General features: G+C 55.8%; 1 protein-coding gene across 2 annotated transcripts in view; it reads left to right on the forward strand.

Annotated features, from left to right (window-relative positions):
• The first annotated feature begins 2,114 nt into the window (after nucleotides 1-2,114).
• PTPRE (protein tyrosine phosphatase receptor type E) overlaps nucleotides 2,115-15,036 on the forward strand; it is a 179,250-nt gene continuing 166,328 nt past the window's right edge. The window contains exon 1 of one of the 2 annotated variants that reach the window (XM_086377859.1): nucleotides 2,115-2,353. Coding sequence is in view for 1 of the 2 variants with exons in the window: in XM_086377854.1 (XP_086233980.1) it covers nucleotides 2,292-2,353 (62 nt within the window). In the remaining variant the exon portion in view is untranslated. The remainder of the gene's footprint in view (nucleotides 2,354-15,036) is intronic. The other variant, XM_086377854.1, reaches the window with a different exon arrangement.

Here is a 15,036-nt window from a genome sequence, read left to right on the forward strand (position 1 = left end):
TGCGGAAGTCTGGCTCCGGAGGCCACAGAGGCTGGGAATTGACTGCTGGGCGGAGTCACCGGCCTACCTGGCCCTGCCTGACCTGGGCTGTTCCCCCCAGGGCATGCTCTGGAGGCAGCCGACCGCCCTGCTGGGCTCCAGGGTGACTGGGCTGCCTGGCGCTGCAGCTGGGGCCCTTCTGCCTCCGTCAGTCCACAGGCTTTTATTGGGCGCCTCCCAGCTATGGTGTTATGTCAGGAGCTAGAGATGGAGAGGTGATGGAGACAGGCACCGCGCAGACTGTCTCAGAGCTCACAGCCCCGAGGAGGGGGAGGGAGGAAAGACTGATGCCCAACAAGGGAATCAGTGTAGTCCCAACAAGGGGATACACCTTGTGTGTGTATTCACATGCAGAGCAGAAGGGAGCTGTGCAGGGTCATTTCCCAGAGGCGGTCAGGAGGAAGGTGCAGGCCAGGTACCAAGGCGGGGAGTCCCAGATGGGGAAGAGCTGGACTCTGACCCTGAGAGAGGGTTCTGGGGGGCTGGAACCCAGGGCCCGGGAGCTGCTGAGACGTCAGGCAGAGCCTCCCAGCAATATGGCTTTTATTCCAAATGGAAGCTTTTAAGCCGAAAACTGGCAGGACCTGGTTTCATTTGTAGGGGGTCTCCCTGGATGGTGTGCTTAGAATGGACTGCCTAAAAAAAGAATGAGTCTGGAGTTGGGGGACCCTGCACTCATCAGATGAAGGTGGTGGAGCAGAGAGGAGGGGACATAGTCAAGAGGCACCAAGGAGCAAGACAGGACCTGGACGTACGGCTGCATTAGAGGCGGGATGTGAGGTGGAGACAGGAAGCCTGCGGAGAAACAGAGTCAGAGCAAGGGCTGGGTCTGCCTGGCAGACAGCCAGGAGGCCAGAGCGTGGAGGAGAGGGCCACACAGGCTGTGCTGTTTTGGAGCTCCCTCCATGCAGATGGTATTTAAAGCCCTGGCACCAGACAAGATTCCCAGGGACAGCATGGGCAAAGCGCCGAGTTCAAATTCTGCACTCTTTCACCTCTCTTTACGCCATGTGGAAGGGATATATAGCATTGCAAATGGTCCCAGCCAATAGGTGGCCACCCTCCCCAGCCTTTGGAGTCCACAGCTCTGTCCAGAACAGGTGCCAGGGGTCCCAGGAGGTGTCTGCTGGCTACTGATGCAGGCAGGGTGCCATACCCTAAGTGTCACCTTCTCACCATTGGTCCCAGCATTCACAAGCCCTCCAGAGTGAGGTCCCTGCAAGGAGGATGCATCTCCCACGTGAGGGCGGGAGCCTGGGACTAACCTGGAGGGCACAGCACCAAGGCTCAAACCAAGCTGACACAACAGGTGTCCTTTCTGCCCTTCCCCGTGGGATTTCCTTCACTCTGAAACTTCTCCAAGGAGCTTTCAGGAAGTCTTCTGGAAAGCAGTCCCTGAGAACACCTGGTTCAGACCCTTCCTGGTAGTCCCCTCTCTTCCTGTGCCTGCAGGTTACTGCCTTAATGACAAATGCATGCCTGCCTGCTAAGTCCTGTTCGACTCTGTGCGACCCCATGGACTGTAGCCTGCCAAGCTCCTCTGTCCATTCTTGTCCAGCCAAGAATACTGGAGTGGGTTGTCATGCCCCCGGAAGGAGATTGTCCCCATCCAGGGATCGAACCCGTGTCTCCTGCATTGCAGGCAAATTGAGTCTGTACAACATCCACCCAGCGCTACCCTTACTCCCTCTTTGCAGGGTGGGAGACAGCAGCTCAAGAGATTTCTGGGCTCTCCTAGGTTCTGGGCGCCTGCCCTCAGCCCTCCTGAACCAAGGGCATGACCCAGAGCGGGTGTCCAGCCACTCCAGTCCCTGGTGTCCAGGACCAAGGCTGAGAAGGAAGGGACTTTCCCGCTTGCAAGAGGGTCACACCCTGATACCGACAGTTCGCCCGGGTCTGGGCAGTGGGGCCGCGCGGCCAGGGTCCCCGCGCGTGGGGCGGCCGCGTGGGTCAAGGTCCGGGGCGGCCGGTCGGTCCCTGCGGGGCGGGCCGGGTGCGCTCCCCGCGCCGGGCACCAGGCGTCGCCTCCGCTCCTCGCTGCGCCGGCCCCCGCCCCCGCCGCGGAGCCCGAGCCAGCGGCGCGGAGGCGGCGGCGGCGGCGGCGGGGACCCGGCCCCACAAATTTCCTGCTCGGCGGCGGCGGCGCAGGCGGCGCCAGGACCCCGCGGCCTCCGCGCGTCCCCACGAGCCTCCTGCGCGCCCGGCGGGGACGGCGGGGCGCCCCGGAGGGCGGCGGGCGGGCGCCCCGGGAGATGCGGAGTCGCCGCGGCGGCGGCGGCGGCGGGATCGGCGCGAGCGCCCCGGCTCCCAGGAGGTGAGTGCGCGCGCGAGAGTGCGCGGACCGGGGCCCCCGCGAACCCCTGCGGGTGGCCGTGCGCCCGGGGCGGTCCGAGCAGGCCGGGGACACACCGCCTCGGCCGACGCCGCGGGAAGGAGGGGCCGCGCCCGGGTGCCGGGTCCCCGACCGGGTCTCTGCCGGCCCGGGAGCGCGCCCGGTGCCGGCGTCTGGGGGAGCGCGCGACCCCGGCCATCGGGCCCCCCCGGGGGGGGGTACCCCCCCCAGCCCAACTTGGCGACCAGGTAGGCAGCTCTCTCGGGCTCCCTCTTGGTAAACGGACCAGCAGAGTGAGTGTGCCTGCGGGTGGCGATGGCGACAGGGCGATGTGTGTGAAGGCAGGCGAGACCCAGAGGGGGTGCCGGCGCGTGTGTTGGGGGCTGCAGCACCCAGGGGTCAGACCCGAGCCTTCGGAGAAAGTGACTCCGAGTTGCAGCAACTCCGCGAGCGGCATGGGCTGCTGTCCGGGCGCCCCTGGCCTTCCCAGGGAGGGCAGGGGAGTGGGGTGCCGCTGTGGGGCTTCAGAGATGCGGCAGGGAGCTCTGGGGCAAGTGGGCACTCCCCTCTGGCCCAGGCTGGCCCACGGTGTCCGCGGGGTGACCTGTCAGAGCGCCTGGGCCCGAGCGCAGCACAAAGCCAAGCCTGCCAGCTCCCCGGGACCATCTGGGAAGGGCTGGACAGCCCCTCGGATGGAGAAGCAGAGCCAAACCCAGAGTGATCACGCTGAACTTGACCTAAATTCCTTCCTGGCTCGGCAAGCCTTTCAAGAAAGGTGAAACAATTATACTTGCAGAATTATGCCATCATCTCAGATGAGGACCACTGTACCAGAGTTCCCACCCGGGAAACTCCAGGAAAGAGGATTGTGGCTCAATTGTGCTCTAGAGCGAAAGGTGGTGGGGCGGGATGACAACCAGCAAAGGCTGGTCAGGTGTTTCAGAAGTTCCCTATGCCCCTGTCCAGCCAGCTCCTGACCCTGGGTGTCCCTTGACCTGGGGTGCCTGGAGGTCTTTGTGTCTCAAAGGTCAGTGAAATCCTGATTCTGCAAAATAAAGACCTATGCCTATTTCAACTGTGGGTGGGGTGGGGTGGCGGGGGGTGAAGGGAGGGCTGAGCCTTTGCAGAACAAGAGCTCTCAGCCAAAGGAGGGTGCAAAGGGGAGGGCGTGGGTGTCCTGACTGCTGCGGTCACTCAGCCTTTATGGCTTGGGGCAGCCCTCTGTGTGCAAAGAGCATTGGGAGTCCAGGCTTTCTGAGGATAGGCTTGAAGGCTTCTGGGAGCAACAGGCCAGGTGGTGACATGGGACAGGCCCTTCCCAGATGTGGCGCTGCCTCTGACCGTGACCTCTGGCCTTTGTTCATTGGTGTCAGCAATGCTTGTGAACCAACCACGTCCCCCCACCCCACCCCGGAAACTTTCCGCATGTCAGCAAGAGCTAAGATCTAGATTTGTTCCTGTAGAAGGCCGGGTTGTTGGCTGAATCCAGATGGTTTTAGATGTAAAACCGTAGCCGCTCAGCGCCCCCAGCCACGTGGGTGGTGGGCACTGAATGAGGAGGTCCCGTGACTGTCACTGGGAGGCCTCTTGTGGAGGCGCAGAGGGTGTGAAGCTGCTGGCAGGTCCACAGCCCTGCGCCAGGGCCACTTCTCAGCTTTATGGAGGGACCTCCCCCAGCCCCGAGAGGACCCGGCCGGTGCCCCAAGGAAGCCAGTGGACGCCTTCTGGAGCTCCGTGGCCTCATGCTTTACCCCTCCTGTCCATCCGGGGTGTGTGTGTGTGTGTGCAAATCGTCCACCCGGAGAGGGGCTGCAGTGGCCATGGGGTGGGGGCCCAGGGTCCATCAGAGGGGGCATGTTGAAGGCAGATGTGTGAGGAGTTGGCCGCGGTTGATGGTTGGTGGTGGAGCTGAAACGTGGATACGGGTCTTCTCTACGCCGCGCTTCTCTCTCCTGCAGCATCACTCCAGGCCAAGCTGCCCGCTTTTAACAAAACTCCCCCCTTCCAGGTCAGAAGCGTGTCCTATCCTAGACCCGTCCTCTGCAAGTCCCAGGCTTAGGCGCCCACTTGACATTTCTTCTGGGATGGCAGATGCCCCCAACTCAACACTTGTCAAATCACACCTGTGACCTCCCACCCAGCCCAACACTGCCTAATGTTTCTTTTATCCTTCTAATCACACCAGCCTCCATCCTGCTGTGGAAAGATGGGCTGGATTGTTATTCCCCCAAGGAAAATGCTGTGTTCTCAGCACCCAGCCAGGCATCTGACAGGAGGCTCTGGTAACTCATCAGTGGATGAATGGAAACATTTTAGGAACTGGTCTGAGGATGTAGAGGCGTTTGTGTGTTTTTAGGGGATGTCTTTGTGGCTGATAGGCAGCCACCTTTTTTTTTTTTTAACATTGATGGAGAGAGAAGAGACGCCTGCCTAGGGACCAAACAGCCAGTGCTTCTAGAGATGCTGAACGTACTTGCTAAAATGACTGTCTGACTTGGACCAAAGCGACCTCAGATGACCTCCCCAGGAGGCAAGTTGCAGAGCAGTGGGGACACCATGGAAGTCCCTTTCCTTCCTTCATTTGACACGTCTTTTCCATTTATAATGTTTGAGTTACCCTTATAGAGGTTCTGCTGTCAAAACAGGAACACATATATCCATTAAGATAAAGACTGGCCTTCTTAATATTTGATGATCACTGGGAAGAACTGTGTGTTCCAAGTTCACCTTCACTCCTTGCCTTGGCATCCTGCCTTCTAGTGAACCCATGGGTCCATGCTCCCTGAAGGCACCCCCAGGCTTTCTAGATCCTTGAGGGTAGAGCCTGCTCAGCCTCCTAATCTGATTCTCCTTCCCCCTTATCTCCATCTTTGGGACTCCTACCCATACGTCAAGGCCCGCTTCAAATAGCCCGGGTCTCCACAAAGCCTTCCTAACCCCTCTGCCTAAGGTCATTAGTGTTTGCAGAATCCACTCTGACGGATACATAACATGCCTTTTGTATGCCATCCAAAGTGCTCGTTCAAGTCAATGCAGTGAGATATGCCAGTTAACTTTATTTTTTTTAGTGATAATTTGAAGAAGGATGTAAGATCTGTGTGATTTAGTATTCTAATCTCATAACGTGAACTGTGCACCTTGAACCAATCCATTCTTTAACACACACCATTGACTCTTGAGTGTTAGAGTGGTCTGGGAGGCGGAGATGCAGTCATTTATGCACATTAGCCTGCGTCCACGGGCTGGATTAAACCAGGCTGTGTGCAAGATGCAAGCCAGCTGAACCGGGGTCAAGAAGCAGTGTGATCTAGAACTAGGGTGGCCCCAGGGTCAAGAGAAGGACTTCTTTATTCTAGGAAGTAAAGGCTGTGAAGCCACGGACTTCCCCCCAAACCCTCAGAACTTCACACTTCTTTTCTCCGGAGAGAGACGCGTGGCACTGGGCCATCTCTGAGCCCCTCCTAACCCCGGGGTGCTGACCGATTTCACACTGTTCACTCGGTCCAGGTGGTGCAGTGCCCCCCAAGCCCCCAACCCCATCCACAGCTGGGCTGCCTCCCATTGCTGGGTCATCACAGGGGCCGCGTCTCTGTCTGCTCTGGGTGCCAGGCCTACCCAGGGGACGATTAGGCTCATAGGCACATTTAGTGTGCTGCTAATTTTACCTGCTGACCCCAGACACACCAGCAGGCTTCTCTGGAGAGTTAACTTCTCACTTTTTCATGTCACTTACATTTTTCTCCGATAGCAGAGTGCTGGATGACCTTCTAGATGGATGGGGTTTTAGATCAGCTGTACCAGAGGTGGAGGGGTTTCGGTGAATTTCACAGATGCAGATTCACAGTTGTGGGGGGCAGCGTCTGCTGGGTTTGGGCTAAGAGAGCCCTCGTTTGGGGATTACCATGCTGGCTTTCTTTGCTTCTCTCCGTCTGGCTGCTGTTCCCTACACCTCGTCCATCAAGGGCTGCCCCACCCAGGTGTTCAAACCCAGGAGTTTTGATGTGGTTCGCAGCCTCTTTGAACTCACACAGCTCCCAGCTCAGAGCCAGAAATGCGAGCCTGATGTCTTTCTTTCAACTCCTCAGACACTTCAAAGGAGTTGTCGAAGCTTATGAAAAAAAAGTTTTTTTTTCAACATTATCTTTCAGAAAAGCAGCATATCCTTTTATATTGATCTCCAGAAAATAAGAACCAAATAAATATATTTTTTCAATGTGTGTTTTAAATATGTTTCAAGTATAATCAAGGACCCCAATTAGCGCATCATTGACTGTAGGCATTAGCTTCTGCACAAATCCCCCAGTCAGTGACGTGTTTGTGTAGCCAGTGGGTGTAACCTGGATGAGATAACCAAAAAAGGGACCAGCGTTTTCTTTTTCCCTGGAACAAATATAAACTCCATTTGGGGACAGAAGGGGAAAAATTATCCTTGGTTAGAGAATTCCATGGACAGAGGAGCCTGGCAGGCTGCAGTCTGTGGGGTCATGCAAAGAGTTGGACATGACTGAGCAACTAACGCTTTCACTTTCACTTTTCATGTGCTAAAAACCAGAAGCGATTTGGGCAAGCATTTGCTGTTATGTTTATTGGGTGGGGAATGAGGAATTGATAGGAAAGCTAGTCTGGACCCTGGGGCTGGGCTCCAGCAGCAGTAAGTGTGATGTGCTGGAATGAGTGTTGAGCGTCAGCCACCCTCCTCCGGCAGGTGCGTGGCTGCATCATCCTCCCAAGGGATGAAGGATGCTAGCCAGGTATCTGGAGCTCCCAGAATAGCCCAGCTTCTGAGGGAAGTGGACAGACCCCAGAGTGCACCAGGGGAGGAGGCTTCGTGCTGAGGTCTCTTCCCTGCTTGCAGTCATTTCACTCCGTCTGAGAACCAGCAGTGCATCTAAGCCCCGGGCTCCGCTCGTCCCTGGGAGGCGCCCAGCCCAGGGCTCAGAGCACAGACTGGACCAGAGGGACAGGGTCAAGGCTGGGGCTCCGGGCACTGCATTTAGGGGCGAGTGACTTAACACACCTCCCAGTGTGATCCTCCCTGTTTGCAATGGGCGCGATCACACGTCCCCGACAGGGCTGTCATGTGGATGGATTGCTGTCACCTGCGGGAGCCTTCCAGGGGGTCACGGCACCGCCTCGTGTCCAGGCTCAAGGTGACCTGAGCTCTGATCTCTGTTCGGATGCATCTGCTGTGTCCTCAAAGCAAGTCTCGCCACGTCCACTGTCTAAGATGCAGGCGTCATTTTTGGTTATTAATGTCCTGAGATCTATTTGGTCATTTCCAACCAAACATTAGTCACTGATATTTGTACTTGAGAGCCAACGAGTTCCATTTTTCTCCTAGGCAGGGATTTGTGAATGTCCCTGTCGCCTAGCTACTTGGTTACAATGTGTTGTTCTGAGTGACCTTTGGACTCAGCCTTTTAATTTTGTCCCTTGCCCCAAAGGGACTTGGTGTTTTCAGGCAGTGTCCCTGGGCTGGGGCTCCCACGGGTCGGCTCGGCCGAGTTCAGTTGGCTTCCAGCAGACTTGGCCCTGACTGTTTGGCCAACGTGCACGAGGGCCCTGGGAGTTGGGGGGCGCAGAGTCTGGTGGGTGCAGGCTCCTGGCCCAGCAGGCTCCCCGTTAAACTGTGGGAGCTCCGGCCTTGCTTTCTGCTCCCGTTCCAAAGGCTGGTCTTGAAGTGGGGCACCCATTTCCGTGACTTGATGTCATAGGCCACCCTCCCCCGCTCTGCCCTACCTCACTCACCAGTCTGTCTGGATGCTTGTCATGGAATAAAGCTTTTCTTTTGTCGTTTGACATATGGCTCAGGAGGGGCTCTGAGGATACCAGGGTCAGTTTTTCTTACAGTTTTCCCAGGGCTGGGCTGCTCGTAGCCATTTCATACTAATGCACTTGGTACAAAGCAGAGAGACAGAGAGACTCCGATACTGAGCTTTTATCTTCCAGTCGTCATCTAAGGAGGCCTCCAAACTCCCTTTCAATCCAGAATGGGAGGCCTGGATCTAGGTACCTGTAGGCAGGAATTAAATTCCAGGGTGTAGTCTCAGATGGTTTCAGAGAGCAAAAGCGTGACCTGTCACTCCTTTTAAGCACGGCGCTACCAGTTAGACCAAGCTCACTGAATCACAGAAGGAGAAACTCTCACAATTCCAGGGGGACAGGCGTTGGGAATCAGTGTGAATTAACCAGAAGCCACAATATGTGTGTCCTTTTATGACATTCAAGGGTTTGCAGGAACTCAGTTTGGGCTCCAAAGCTGTTGCCTTAGGGCACTTGCTGGGCTTCCCTTGTAGCGCAGTAGGTAAAGAATCTGCCTGCAGTGCAGGAGACCTGGGTTCAATCCCTGGGATAGGAAGATCCCCTGGAGAAGGAAATGGCAACCCACTCCAGTATCCTTGCCTGGAAAATCTCAGTGTCAGAGGAGCCTGATGGGCTACAGTCCATGGGATCGCAAAGAGTCAGGCATGACTGAGCGACTAACACTTACTTACTTAGACACTTAAGTGCTCTTCCAAGGAGATTAAATATTTTAACTTCTTAACCATGTGCAAATAAACCCATCTTAGTTGCGTTAAGATGTTGGCTAATCAAAAGAAACTCTCCTTTCCAACCATGTTATTTTAAGTCGTCTCAAAACCTGCCTGGTTACTAATAAAATGATTCCTTGTGATGGACACTTTTCTTCAATAGGTGGTTTTTCTGGCTCTGAAAGTGGCCTTAGTTTTATAAACAGCCAAACATTTAAGTCCTGGACATAAAAATGCTTTGAAACAGTCACCCTGTCCTTCAAGTTCAAGTGCAGTTGGCTCAGCACCCTCTCCTTCTGAGCTTTTGGCAGCACTTTATTAAGTGCATCAGTAATTCAATAAATTACTTTTCAGCCGTGTTGCGACCATCAGCTAAAGCTCAGTCATGTATTGGAGATGGTATCATTCTGCTCATTTAAATTCCTTGGAGCAAAGTCCTGATTTTGGCTTAGCATAATATAAAGATGCAAGAGCCAGAAATTTAATAATTTTGCACAGAATTGTGCCAAGCTAGGCCTATTCTTAGCCAGCCAACAATATTCTTTCAAAGGATCTTTCTTGGTTTTCATCAAATGTGGGTAGTATTGGAAAGTAGTCTGTAAGGTGGGATGGAAGGGACAAATGGAGATGTAAACATCTATTGAGTATCTGTGGTATACTCAAATTGGGCTTAACACTGGCATTACAACGCAGTCACGACACCTGTCCTGCAGGTGCCCTGGCGTCCAGTGGTCCCCAACCTTTTTGGGACCAGGTTTCCTGGAAGACAGCTTTTCTGTAAGTGGGAAGTGGGGAATGGTTTGGGGATGATTCAAGGGCCTTACATTTACTGCACACTTTATTTCTGTAATTATTGCATCAGCTCCACCTCACATCATCAGGCATTAGATCCTGGAGGTTGGAGTCCCCTGCCCTCCACCCATAGGAGGGCAAACTTGATCGTTTCCAGGGCGTATATAATGTAAGCATGGCCCAGAGGTGGAGCACAGTTGCTGCGAAGGGCTTGTGAAGTGGGGCCTGGAAGAGCTTCGCCAACGAGCAGGCATCATTTTCAAGAATGTTTGCTTGGCAGCCAACAGGCCTAGAACATTCCATACAGAGGGACTTCCTTGTGCTTGCCCAGCGGTGAGAAGTGGCATGACCTCTCTGGGGAACGGCAGGTGACTCAGGGGACCTGGAGCCCAGGGGTGAGGAGGCTGGAACCAAACAGACGGAAGAGCTGGGCCTTCTCCATCCCCTTACCAGCACCTGGGCTCTGTCTGATGTGGACTCTAAACTGTGCCACAAGTGCACTGATCCATGAGACAGAAAGTGACTGGCAGACAGAGAGAACAGCCTGGCGCTTTCTCAGGGAGAAGGGGGTTGAGGGAGAGACGGAGTAGGAGTTTGGGGTTCGCAGACGCCAAGTATTATTTATAGGATGGACAATCAGCAGAGTCCTGCCGTACAGCACAGAGAACTGTATTCAGTAGCCTGTGATAAATCATCATGGGAAAAAAAACTCCATAAAGAAGTAACTAAAAGACAACGCCAATTCTGCCCTTTTTGTTTTAGGCTTTATCTGAGGTGGTTGGGGACCCACATGATCCCCCCGTTTAGAGCCCGAGGGCGATGCCTGCCCCGCTTTGAGCATCCTAAGACTTGCCGGGGTCACGATGCCCATTCCCGGGACCATGTCCCAACTCGGACCGAGCCTCCTTCTCATGTTCTCATGAGAGAAGGGGTAGGCTGACCCCTTCGCCTCCCTCCCGTATCTGACCCCCTGGTCATGCTTTGGGGTCTCAGGAAATGGAAGCCCCTCATCTACTTCCTTCACCTGAAAGCCCAGCCTATCTGTCTGTTTCGCCAGGAGTCGAACGTTCCTGCCCAGCGGAGCCTGGAGGGGGGCGACTCCTGCCTCACGCCCAGGCCTGCCTCTGCTGTCCGCCTGGCCTACGTCTCGCCGGCCCAGCCCTCTGGGTGTGGCTTCTGCCTGGCCAGCTGCAGCCAGGCGGTATTTCAGAAGGCGGTCAGTCACACATGTTCTTCTTGTGCCTGGCAGGCTTTTGTTTAGCAGAAGACTTATTATATGTTGTATTAAAATGCACATCCTGAATGAATGGGCAGTGCCGGGCAGAAATCAATGACATCAATCCTAGTTACTGTTCTGCATAAAGGCTTTTCTTCTTTTTTTTTGTTTTTTGTTTGTTTGTTTGTTTCAGTACGGCAATGATCTGTAAGTGCTGTACAGAGATGGCACTTTCTTTCGTGACCGGTATTCTGGAGACTGGCGCAGCCAGGCTCCATGTGCTCTCTGTTTCCAGGCCCCCTAGGTGGGGAGTGTGGCCGTGCTTCCCGGGGTGACTTCTGAGCTGATGGCCTGAACGACAGAGTGGGGATGGCTTGGCTGTGCGCGCGTCACTGTTGCCTAATCGATGGCAGCAGTGTGCGTGGAGACCTGTGGAGTGACTGGCGTCTGGTCACCTGGGCTCAACCCCTGTCGCCTCTGATACGGGCCATTGGTTAGGCTCCCGTGAGACGAGTCCCTTGGTCTCCCTGGAAAGGCGTGGCCCCCGGAGCCTGAGCAGGCTGTGCCTTCTGCCATGAGCCCCTTGCAGCCTCCACTCTGAGTTTGGTTGAGGGTCCGCTGCGCTCCCCGCCCCCAGCCAGGGTGCCTGTCCCCAGGATGCTGGTGGGTGTGCCACCGCCCTGCGGTCACCACCCTCTCCAGGAGGGGGGTCCTGGTGGTGGGGCAGAGGAAACAACTTCCGTGGCCGATGTGGCTGTGGCCTCCAGGGCCGCCTGTGGGAGGGTCTGCTAGAGAGTCTGCACCTCAGGGTGCTGCTCCACCTTTCTTCCACCCAGCCCCACCCTCCGCCCGGACTTCCGGGGGCCCTAGTGCTGAGAAAGGTGTGAGGTCGCCCCGCAGGCTAGGAGAGGCAGGCTCCGTGTGATCAGGGATCTTGGGGTGTCAGAGACGGGAACACAGTTCATCTCACGAGGGGCCTCACGACTTACGTAACTGAAGGTTGGGAAAGCGCGGCATCCAGTGGTTCAGCGTCGCCGTCAAGGTCCCAGCGCTTCCTCATTCTTGGGACAGGCTCTTCCTCCTGTGTCTCCAGCAGCCTCGTATCCATCATCCCCACAGGAGAGAGCCCCACCCCCTGCCCGAGCAGGTGAGGCCGTGGACTCCAGAGTGAGTCTCCTTGGCTCTGATGCACCAGGCCTTGGTCACTCGCTACCCTCAAAGCTTGCACTTTGGGGGGCAGGGTTTGCCCTATTCTGATTGTCCAGGCTGGGGCCCTGCATCCTGCCAGGGGTCGGGGGTGGAGTAGCTCCTCTCAAACCACTGTACCCTTCGGGGGGAGCAGCTGGGGCCTTCAGGGGAAGGGAAGAGGGTGGACCATGCAGGGAGAGGAGGGGAGGATCCCTAGGACCTACCCAGGAATGGTCTTAGAATTAGTGGGTGGACTTGGGCTCCATCTTGGGCTGGGGGAGGCAAAGAAGAGTTCTGAGGAAGGGAAGCGCTGATGATGAATGTGTTCTGGGGGCGGTTGATGAGGGGTGGGCAGGGGGCGGGAGAGTCTCTGGGTGGTCTTTTCTAGTGAGGCCATGCCTCTGAGTCACAGGGCAGGTCCCAGAGCCCCCTGCATATCGTGAGGTCAGGAGCTGCATTTCTTACAAAGCTCCCCAGGGAATCCCAACCTGTAGCCCGGTAGAAAAAGTCAGGGGCTTTTTCAGGGGCCCAGGAATGAGGTCAGGACTTTCCGTGGTGGCAGAGGGCAGTGGGTGGCACCGTGGCTGCCCAGGCAGGTGGAGAAGAAGCACCAGTGCCTTTCAGGGCTGACAGTGGGGTTGAGGTGTTACCTGGTACCCGTGGCTCGCAGGACCAAAATGGAACCATCATGGGGAGGGCACCAGTCCTGAGTGCTGCCCTGAGGGTGGCTGGAAACTTTGGGAATCTCCTTTGTTTGCGTTCTGCTCCTCTTTCAGTCCTGCTCCAGCCACTTCCATCCTAAATGAGAGCTCTTGGACAGACTGACCCATGACGAGGTGTTGGGGACTCACTGGGGGCCAGTTTCAAGTGTTTCTTCTTAAAAGATGACAGTTTCAGAACGAGGAGGACTAAGCCAAGTAAGCATTGGAGGATTGGTTCCTGGCAGTGTGAGGGTGATGGTGGTGATGGTGATGAGGGTGATCGTGGTGGTGATGAGGGTGACGGTGGTGGTGATGATGGTGATGATGGTGGTGATGAGGGTGATCGTGGTGGTGATGATGGTGATTGTGGTGGTGATGAGGGTGATCGTGGTGGTGATGAGGGTGATCGTGGTGGTGGTGAGGGTGATCGTGGTGGTGATGTTGGTGATCGTGGTGGTGATGATGGTGATTGTGGTGGTGATGTGGGTGATTGTGGTGGTGATGAGGGTGATTGTGGTGGTGATGAGGGTGATTGTGGTGGTGATGTTGGTGATTGTGGTGGTGATAAGGGTGTATAGCAGTGGTGATGGTGGTGGTGATGGTTGGGGTGGGGAAGGGTGTTCCTCCCTGCCGCTGTGAGCCCCAGGAGACTCATAGTCATGTACATACATCCATCCACTCATCCACTCAGTAAACGTGAATGGGAGAGACCTACTGGGTCTGGGGCTACAATGCTGAATAGAATGCACTGATCCTGCCCTTGCAGCCTTTACCTGGGGCCCGGGCTCCTGTGTCTGTCTGTCTGTCTGTCCATCTGCCCCCAGGACTCCCCTCAGAGGCCAGTGGCACACAGCTCAGCCTCGTTCAGGAGGCCATGTGTGGCCAGGGGGCCACCCCAGGGTCCTGGCGTCACCCCTGCGGGACCAAGAGGGCCTCCCACGCCTGCCTCCCTTCCCGTCGATCCGGAGCAGCGTGTGTTCACAGGGGACCCCATCTCCACTGAGTGTTCATGGCTGAGTGACTGTCCCTCCCCCTCACCCCACAGAACTGCAGTTCTGCCAGGCTCTCTTTCAAGAGCCCATCTCTCTGGCAGTGAACCCAGATTCCTAGGACTCTGTTCCTAACCTTAACGTCTGAAGGAGGCTGGACTCTTACGGCCAGATGGGGAGAGTGGCAGGGCCACCCAGTAGCCTTGCCCCCTCCTCCCCATTGGGCTCTCACGTTTCCCTATCCTCACTTCCACCCCTGGGGCTTCTTTTTCCCAGAACCCAAGCCCTCCTGAGCTCGCCCTACTGCATCGGGGACACTCACGCTGTGGAGTGAGGGCCCACGGGCGGCAGGGCTGTGGCCTCGTGCCTTGGGCAGCTTTCCTGCCTGCTGCACGCCTGCCCGGGCTGGCGGCCCTGGGAGCTGGCACTTCACCGCTGGTATGCCATTCCTTTGAAATGAGTAACAGCCAAGCTGGTCCAAGAAATGCCCATTGTTCCCTGCCTGCTGTTGTCCAGTCTCCAAAAAATAAAAAAGACCCGATTGCCTCATCATGTGAGGAGGCCAGGGAGACGGACTTCCGGGAACGGGCCACCCCCCACCCAGGGGCCGTGGGAGAGACCCTGCCCACAGGACCACAGATACCCAGGGCCGAGGGCTACAAGCCCGGGAGAACCGAATACCAGAACGATTTGCCCAATTGCTCCTGACTGGAGAATCATTTTGAATTAGTCCTAATGGCTCCATGGAGAGTTTCCACGTTGGGAAAAATTCTATCGAGATACCCTAGTGTTGGAGTCACGGTCTTTCTTTAATGCAAAATTCAAACAACATATATTTCACTTCCTGTTGCCTCTGGCAGAGTCTGGATGAACCTGGGATTGGAGCTGACCTTCAGGTGGGGTGCCCGCTCCTTTGCCCTCACCCCACCCAGCCTGATTTCTGGTCGGTAGATGCTTAGCCCCTTAATCGAGCAGCACAGATCCGGATAAAGTCTGTGTAAACGCGGGGCTGTCTGGTCTGGCTGGAGGGGAATGTTTGCCTGCAGGAGGCTTAAGCTGGAAAATATCCATGACAAGTACAAGGAGCCTTTGGGTGGAGATTTAAATACTGTGTCAAGATGCATAAAAAATACAATTAACCATGGTGTGAGGCGGGCCATGTCTCTGGGAAACTGTGTGTCTGAACAAATCAAAGGAACATGTGGGAAAGAACTCCTAAGCGTTTTTATCAAGAAAGAGTTTGGGCTGG

This window comes from Bos grunniens, chromosome 26, assembly GCF_055505025.1.
Source record: "Bos grunniens cultivar Pamir isolate PY7600 chromosome 26, Bosgru_T2T1.0, whole genome shotgun sequence".
NCBI lineage: Eukaryota > Metazoa > Chordata > Mammalia > Artiodactyla > Bovidae > Bos > Bos grunniens.